The sequence below is a fragment of the Coffea arabica genome, chromosome 10e (genome assembly GCF_036785885.1).
Source record: "Coffea arabica cultivar ET-39 chromosome 10e, Coffea Arabica ET-39 HiFi, whole genome shotgun sequence".
Taxonomy (NCBI): Eukaryota; Viridiplantae; Streptophyta; class Magnoliopsida; order Gentianales; family Rubiaceae; genus Coffea; species Coffea arabica.
Window position 1 is genome coordinate 12,310,360 of NC_092328.1, and position 9,361 is coordinate 12,319,720.

The following is a 9,361-nucleotide window of genomic DNA, read 5'->3' on the forward strand; positions in this document are numbered from 1 at the left end:
CAATTAATACAAGGTAGGTTATTAATAGATTTGTTGAAATTAACTATAAATAAGAAACCATGCTATAAATAAAGAAATAAAAAAAGGAAGGAAATTAATTGTTACCAAAAAATAGAAAAAGAATAAGACAATGAAAAAAACACAAACATTAAAGCCGTTCACGTGGCGAAAAGATAGATAGTTTACTTGATAAAATGTTAGAATAGTCAACTTAACAACCTACCAAAAGCACAACAGAACCTTGTTACACACACACACACACACATATATATATATATATATATATATATATATATATATATAAATATAATCTAACTAGCATTGGGACCTTGTGCATGAGTTTATATGTTAACAAATAAATATAGTATACTTAGAAAAAAGTTACATCAAATAGAAAAGGTTGAAAAGATCAAAAGTAGTTTTCAATTATATCTTATATTATTTTGAACACCCAAAAATACACGAAAACATCTAAAGAAATCCCAAAGACCATGCCAACCACACATCTCATCACCCTCTCTCACTACTTGATATCATCCGTTTCTGTCTGCTATTCTTCTCTCAACCTACCGCCCTACATTCCCACATTTGTGCAACCCTTCTCATTCTCCCACTTTATAAGCCCTACCTCTCTCTTTCGTCTGCCCAATAGTCTAATCTCCAACCAAGTCATATTGTCCATTTATCCCCTATTCTACCACTCTTGCCTTCTATCTCATGGCTTCGACTTCTTTTTAGCCTAGATTGCCCTCCCTACAGCACATGTTTCCTCCTTTCACTGTCCATGATCTATTTCTTCACTTTATAGGCCTTTTTTTGCCAAATTAAAAGCCAAAACCATGATCTTAGAAAAATCCAATTTAAGGTATAAATTTTGTAAAATTCTTCCCTTTCTTTCTTTTTTTTTTGGTAAATAGCAAACTTAGGAAGTTCAAAAAAAAAAATTATTTAAATTCATATATACATTTTCTTTTACATACATACATACATACATACATATATATTTATTTATTTATGTATTTAAATACTTATATTATATGAAAAAATAGTCCAAATACTTACACAATACGTATAATGAGTCTACCCTAATTGCAAATAAAGTCAAAATTGTTATTTATAGGCTCCAAGTTCAATACCAGATTATGAAGTCCAAAATTAAAAACGCAGAACTTATAAAAAAAAAAAACTATTGAAGCACCCTAGAGTTGGTTAATACCAGTAAAAATGAAAAAATGGAACAGATTTGTTTATCTTTCAACTATATCCTGGCTACCATTATTCACCGTTGAAATGTCTATAGAATTTTCTAGATTCTATTAAAACTTGAATTCTAGTATAAAGACAAGGAACAAAAAATAGTTTTTTAAGAGAACAAACACCTTTCCCCAAATGAACTTGATGAATCAAAGTAAGGCAAGGGCTTTTTAATTTTATTTATTTTTTTAATAAGCTTTGGTGCAAGTGGAAGAAGAATTTTGTGCGTTGATTCTTTTACATGATTAACACTATAAGAGCACAAAGACCGAAATAAAAGTTTGCATCAAATTTGTCTAGCAATCTTATCAAGTCGTGATATTTATATACGCCTACTTGATACCACAACTTTGACTATCTTAAATTGACTTAGGATACAATAAAAATTAAGGCAAATTACACTTTACCCCCCTATAGTTTAGTATTTTATGGTTCCAAAAGTTATAAATAACCCCCTCATAATATGGATTAAAGTGTTAAGTGATGAAATTTGCATTCCATAACGGAGTCAACTAAAATGTCAAAAATATTTCTATGTAAAGTTGAAAATTATTTATTAATCACAGAGGGTTATGTATATATTTTGAAAATTATAAAAGGGTTATATGGCAAGACATAAAACCATACGGGATTAAAGTGTCATGCATATTATATTTATATATTTTGGTCACTTTAACTATTTTAATTTTTAAATAAGGGTAATTTCAACATTTTTATAGATTCCGTTACGAATGATCATTTCCGTTACTTTGACACTTTAATCCAAACTCTGAGAGGATTATATATAGTTTTTAAAACTATAAGGGGTTATGTGAAAAATAGTTATACCGCAAGGGGATAAAGTGTATTTTGACCTAAAAATTAACATGGTAATGAGAGTGTCCAGATATCATATCCTTTCCTATATATAAGATTATTCTTCGTAATTGACGAAATTGAATGTTATAGTCTATGATTTTTTTTGTGGAATAAATGATTGTTTGTTAGATTTCCAATAATGAGAAATTAAATTCATAAAGTAAAACCATTTAAGTCATTTATAAATTTGTTGTTATTTCTAAATGTTACAAAATTTTAAATTAAAGTCATTTATTGTCTTTAAAAATTGTAACCTTGTCAGATTATATACTTAGGTTTCATTAGAAAGTACTTACATATCCAATAGCAGAGGGTAACTTAAAGCGATTCCAGAGGCAACAGTTAACAGTTTTTGATTAAAGCAATAGATTAACATAAAAAATTGAAATTAGTAGAACGGCAATTTGTTATTGTCGATGTATTTTAAAAACAAAACCAAAATTGAAAGCATTAAAATGGAAGAATTGTAAACTAATAGATTTAAGTAGGAATTTGAACAATTCAATTGTAATGGGAGTAATCATAGTTAGTAAGATAAGTATGAGATTAATACAAATTCAATGACCTAACAGATTAGTACCTCAGAAATCAATTCACTTTAGAGTGAATTTGCTAAACTAATAACACTTAAGAACTCTCTCATTCTACCATACATAAAGGTTCAAAAGGTCAATTTCCACAAACTCGTGCATCATAGTGTTATGTGTAGAACCCAAATTTTAGGGTTCTAATAACACTCTATCCGTTCCAATTATTTAGTCATGTTTTGGGAATCCAACATTTTAAAAATAGTGGTTTGATTGTGATGTTTGCGCCTTTTTTTTTCAATTTTACCCCTACAAATCCGAAATTTAAATTTGAATGGTAATATGCCTATGATTAGAAAGAAGGGCTATATTGGAAAGAGTGACTAAAATGTGTTTCGACTTTTTCAACATGACAAATATTTTGGAATATTCCAAAATGGAAAGTATGACACTTTCAATGGAACAGAAGGAGTAACAAATGCGTACAGGGTCACACCACAATAGAAAATCTTACAAATTCTTCTAGACTCTCTCTTTAAAAAATAGTCTAAACTAATATTCTATTTATAACCTACCAGACTTGTTGAAAAAGAAACCACTTGCATAAAAATTACCAAATAAAACACAAATTTCTAAATCTCACAACTACTAAAAACCTAACTCCAATAAAACTAATAAATAAATAAATAAATACTTCTAGACTTGGTTTAGTTTGCCAACATTATACAACATGCTTAACCCATTGAGCACAAATTTCTCTAATGGTGAAATTAAGCAGCGGACTAAAACTGATGAACAGTAATCTATGCAACTCCTTTTTATCTATGATATACATTAAAGCTCTAAAACATCAGACGATGTTGCTTTTGCATACTAGTTTTTTTTTTTATGGTGGACTAGAGATTCTAGGCATATGGCTCTTGAAACAGTCAAATATGTTTCTCACAAAACTAATCCTTTTACATCAAATGATTACCATGTGTAAATGTTATGCTGCTAGCAAGCTAGATATTTCTTCTAATCAAGATTACCATATGAATAGGATACTAATTAAGATTTACTTCTGAAAAGATAAACACTACTGCAGCACATGCATTGAATCGATATATCTTACCCTCTCTAGCGGTGGAGGAGTCAGGGTATTTATTCAGGGGTACAATATTTTATATTAAACTTAAAACATGTGTTTTGTAGACTTTTAATACAACTAAGTGTTGTTATAAATTAATTGATATACACCAGTTTATTCCAATATTTCAAAAATAAAATAAACAGTGTATACCTTGTGATTTATAATGTCTAGTAGTTATTAGATTGTATAATGGTATAAAATTGTCCAATTGTTTATATTAATCATACAAGTACAAGATGTACATTCTAATATATTCAATAGGTTAATAATGGTACACGTTCAAACTGCCAAATGAATATTTGGTTGCTTATAATTCATGCAATTGAACATACAAGAGAAATTCAATGTTTAAGTAAATAAGATTTGTAGAAAGAAAATAAAAACAGCATGATGTATTGTCCTAACTCAAAGTTCCATTATAGAATAGGTCAAGGCAATCTGAAAAATTCAATACTTTTGGGGCGCAACTATTGGGATAGATAGAATATTATTAAAATTTTTGGGGGCAAGAGTGGAGCAATATTAGGAAGTCAAAACCTTTGATAGATTATTCTATAATATGCAAAAGTTGGGGAGTCAAAGTAGCTTTGCCCCTGCTCTCTACTACTGCATAAATATGGATGAAGAAACGTGCCAACATTGTAATATAGACGAGAACACAATCTTAATAATATTTTTTTTAACCTTAACATACTTTTCCACATCTTTTCCGCTCTTAATTATCAAGTATAGGATTCAGGCCCTGAGTTTGACAGTGAAAAAGATTATAAAAACTCTCCACTTGTCATTGGGCTGACCCTAGTGGTCACAAGAAAGAAAATAAGTTGCCATTTATCATCCACCATATATTGAACCCTAGCAAGAAAACATTCTCCAAATTAATCATTATTAATCACAGTAGATAAACTATCAATAATGACCGCTCCTGGACACAATCACTTATTTGGTGGCTAAAACAGTATTCCCGCTCAGTTAATGACAGCAGCCGATCTCGCAAGTACATGCGTTTAGCATTATTACACTTATATCCCACTTTTTTTTTTTTTTTTTGGCTAACCCCGTACACGGGGCGGGTGCCACCCCGTATATTATTTATTCGAACTGAAAGTTACAAAAAATCTCAAAGCCTTATCCCAACACAGAAACTATGCCATCCGGAACACTTATATCCCACTAATTTACCTCTTCTAGGGTTACCAGACCACCTCTAAAATAACTCGAGTATAAAGTTTTATTCTGTCTATGCGTCTCTTTTGTGAGCAGCCACGTTAGCAAAATTTTCTGATATACAGCATTTCCTGGAGAAGAGATTAAAAGAAAGTTGGGATCTTTCAAGATTTGGGCTTTACACATAAACCTTTATTTGTAATCTGTATATTTGTTTTGAAGTTTTTGTTTTGTGAACTAGTCAAGGTGAATTCTACCTCATTTTATGGAGATAAAATAAGGATAATTATACAAAAAAGAAAAAATGCAAACACACACAAACACGCTCGCAAAACTTGGGGCTCATATGAAAAGCTTGTAATTACGGAATCATAGCGGTAAGTCTAGCGAATTTTGATGATTTTTATTCCTTTAATAGACCGTTCTTTCATAAATTCCATATGACTATGAGTTACTTTAAGCACATTACCTCAACCTCACAGATGTAAATCTCCTTAAACCATGAAGCAAGGATGTACATGAAGTTCTATCAATTCACTATAAACTGTCCATACATTCGGTCTCTAACGGTGATTCACATGAATTTCCTTAGTTTTAAACGTTTTGGGTAGAAATTTCTTTAATTACAAAATGCTAACTTATAATCAAGATTACAATTTACAAGTTGTTGAAGAGAAGATGAAGCAACACTAAGGGTTTAACCTTAAATTGGCTCAAGGAAGAAGAGAGAGAATCCATTGATTTCTATCTAACCAACTTATTTTTCTTGCTATTTTCTCTCACTAGAGTCACAAAATTTCACACAATTCAATTGATATTATTAGTCTTGTTAACTTAAATTACGAGAGTATTTTATAGACAAATAGGGTACACTAATCCATATAGAAATAAGACAACCAGTTTCCAAATAGATTTAGAGTACAATTTTTATTTTAGAAGACTTAACTTTATTTGCACTATAAGTCTATAAATTTAATTTGTTTCACAAATAAAACTATAAGTTATTAAAACTTATCATATAAGTTCCAACTTGAATTTTTTTAGTCTAACCGAAGAAGTTCTTAATATGTGTAACCCATTAGGTTCTCAAATATATTGGTAATAAGTATAAGTTACAATTCTTAATAAATAAAAGCTAGATAAATTAAATTCCTTTAATTTATTATTGGTTCAATTAATTAATTAAATTATTCTTATAGATCAAAATTGACATCTAATAATCCATCACAATCATCCAAGTAATGAGAATAGTCAAGTAGACAATTTCATCTTTCAGTGAATATTTTCCCTGTAATTAATATCTCCCACCATGCTTATTTTATATTAATTTTAGAGTATGTAATATGTGTCTATTTTATTTAGACTAACATTATTTTGCTGTCCAAAAGTATAACTCTAATGAAGAAGTGCTTGAAATACTTTTCTAAGGGCTTTCCACTTAGAGTTAAGAATTTTATTTCTACAAGCAGCTAATAATGAGATAAGAATTTCGAATTTTATTTACACAAGTAGCTAATAATGAGATACCTCTTTCTATCATTAGAGGTGATACTGTATCCTTATAGATTATTCATTATTATTTCATGCTTCATATTATATCCAATCATTAAAGATTTGAACCACTCATTTATGAAAAGCAATCAAATAAAGTCAATGCGTAATAATTCACACTTAAGATATTATGACAATTTTAAGTTTAAGGATCACTTACACTCCTGTCACTTGGAGATCAATCCATTGACATTTAAAGAACTTTTTTATGTGGATTGATCTAATAAACTTGATCATCATAATACTCATATACTTTAGATGTCACACATCATAGTTGATGAGTTCTACTACTTTTTCTATAAAGAAGAGATTTAGTATATACTAGTTTATCCGTATTAACAATGTCTTATCTTGTTAATATTATGATTAAAGATATTTAAGAATAAACTTTAGTAATAACTAATTGGACCTTATCATCATAATTTTTATGATTTTATTGATTAGGTTTATTTTAAGAACTTTATCATTCACATGTGAAACACATGCAATTGAAATCATAAAGCTGTCATTCATTATTTACATATACATAAATATATAACAAATGTTTAAAAGTCGATTAGTTTTAGAAGGTACGCACTAACAAAGCTCCAGGATTGACCCCTTTCCCTGAAACTATCAATGGTATCAATGGCAGAGATTGTGGCAGAGGTTATGGGAAAGATTATGGCAGATTATATGGCAGAGGTTATGGGAAAGATTATGGCAGATTATGACAGACATTATGGCTAAAATCTGTATATATTTCTTACCTAGAATAGAAAATCAGTTACCATAGCTGTATATTAGGTCAATCAATCAAGTATATATAGGGGTTTACCAAAAATAGATTGTACAGGAATTCTTATTTAATAGAAAGGACCAGGAAGAGGAACCGGATCCGATTCCAGTCAATTTACTCAAATTTTGTCATGGTATCAGAGCCTACCTTTTGAATCTATAAGATATTTTGAGTATTTTTTTTCTATAGCTTTTTGGGTTGATTTCTAATCAACATTCTGGTTTTGATATTTCTTAGTTTATCAATCTGTGATTTCGGATTTGCATTTGAGTTTTGTTAAGAATGGCTGCTGAGAATTCTTTTGGAAGACAATCTGCAGAGACTTTGGGTATCAGACTTACAGGGAAGAATTATGCAACATGGGAATTTCAGTTCAGAATGTTTCTGAAAGGGAAGGAGCTTTGGGGTCACATTGATGGGTCTTCTACTGCTTCTGGAACTAAGAAGGAAATAAGTCAATGGGAATCAAATGATTCACGAATTATTTCATGGATTTTAGCATCCATTGAACCTCATATGGTGAACAGCTTACGTTCATTTAATACTGCAAAAGGAGATATGGAATTTTCTGAAACGCATATATCATCAACACAACACTGCAAGACGATTTCAGCTTGAACTTGATATCAGTAAGTTCAGTCAAGGTAATCTCTCTATTGAGCAATATTATTCTGCATTTCTAAATCTGTGGGGTGAATATTCTGATATCATCTACTTTGAGATACCTAAGGAGGCCTTAGCAAGCTTTCAAAAAGTTCATCAAGTTAGCATGCGTGATCAGTTTTTGATGAAACTGAGGCCAGAATTTGAGACTGCTCGGGGTGGATTGCTGAATCGACATCCAGTTCCTTCTTTGGATGTGTGTGTTGGTGAATTGTTACGGGAAGAACAAAGATTGGCTACACAGTCAATTCTAAATGCAGCTGGTGGGACATCAGAGGTTGTCAATGTTGCTTATGCTGCACAAGGAAGGAATAGAGGAAAGGGACAAATGCAGTGCTACAGCTGCAAGGAGTTTGGCCATATTGCTCACAATTGTGGTAAGAAATTCTGCAGTTACTGTAAGCAAAGTGGACATATTCTCAAGGAATGTCCTACACGTCCGGAAAACAGGCGAGCCCAAGCTTTTCAAGCTACTGTTCCAGATGCTCCTGTTATTGGTCCTACATCTACCACCAGCCAGACTGTTCTGACCCCAGAAATGGTCCAGCAGATGATTCTTACTGCATTTTCTGCCCTTGGACTTCAAGGTCAAGGTAAGCCAGCTTCATCTACTTGGCTTATCGACTCAGGAGCGACCAATCATATGACTGGTTCATCTGATTTTTTACAAAATTTGCGGCCATATACTGGTTGCCAAAATATTCAGATTGCTAATGGTAGTAATCTTCCAATTACAGCTATTGGTGATATTGGACATTCTTTTCGCCATGTATTTGTTGCTCCTAAGTTGTCTACTAATTTAATCTCTGTTGGACAGCTAGTGGAGAATCATTGTGATGTACATTTCTCTCGTGGTGGTTGTCTTGTGCAGGACCAGATGTCGGGGAAGGTAATCGCGAAGGGGCCTAGAGTGGGAAGATTATTTCCATTGCAATTTACTGTTCCTAGAACTTTATCTTTAGCCTCTATGATTGTTGACAATAAGGCTGAAATTTGGCATAGACGATTGGGTCATCCAAATAATGTCATTTTATCTGATTTAATAAAGCGTGGTTTTCTTGGTGCTAAAGATCAAGGTTTTGCTCATGCATCATCTCTTGATTGTTCTGTGTGTAAATTGGGGAAGAGTAAGATGTTACCTTTTCCTACTTCTGTTGGTTGTGCTAGTGCATGCTTTGAGATAATACATAGTGATGTTTGGGGTATTACTCCTGTCATTTCACATGCGCAGTATAAATACTTTGTGACATTCATTGATGACTATAGTCGGTTCACATGGATATATTTCCTGCGCACTAAAGCTGAGGTGTTTACTGTTTTTCAAACCTTTGTGGCTTACATTGAGACACAGTTTTCCACTTGTATTAAGATCTTACGGTCTGATAATGGTGGGGAATATGTGTCACATGACTTCCAAGCCTACTTGCAACG

General features: G+C 31.6%; 1 protein-coding gene across 3 annotated transcripts; it reads left to right on the top strand.

Annotated features, from left to right (window-relative positions):
• The first annotated feature begins 7,720 nt into the window (after window positions 1-7,720).
• Window positions 7,721-8,999, top strand: LOC113712081 (uncharacterized). 3 transcript variants are annotated; one of them, XM_027235369.2, is made up of 3 exons: window positions 7,721-7,911; window positions 7,998-8,523; window positions 8,802-8,999. In XM_027235369.2, exons 2-3 carry the CDS (start codon window positions 8,037-8,039, stop codon window positions 8,837-8,839), a joined length of 525 nt encoding a protein of 174 aa, XP_027091170.1. In that variant the 5' UTR covers window positions 7,721-7,911; window positions 7,998-8,036; the 3' UTR covers window positions 8,840-8,999. The 3 variants fall into 3 exon arrangements, with proteins under 3 accessions (XP_027091170.1, XP_027091172.1, XP_071922827.1); XM_027235371.2 differs by having other exon boundaries at window positions 7,721-7,896; XM_072066726.1 differs by lacking the exon at window positions 7,721-7,911 and having other exon boundaries at window positions 7,930-8,523.
• The last annotated feature ends 362 nt before the right edge of the window (window positions 9,000-9,361 follow it).

What these genes read in the sequence shown, in the direction of transcription:
- LOC113712081 (XM_027235369.2), top strand. Translation starts at nt 8,037, where the DNA reads ATGCGTGATCAGTTTTTGATGAAACTGAGGCCAGAATTTGAGACTGCT. An exon ending in CCTTGGACTTCAAGGTCAAG is followed by an intron (nt 8,524 to 8,801) that starts GTAAGCCAGCTT and finishes TGTCTTGTGCAG; the next exon opens with GACCAGATGTCGGGGAAGGT.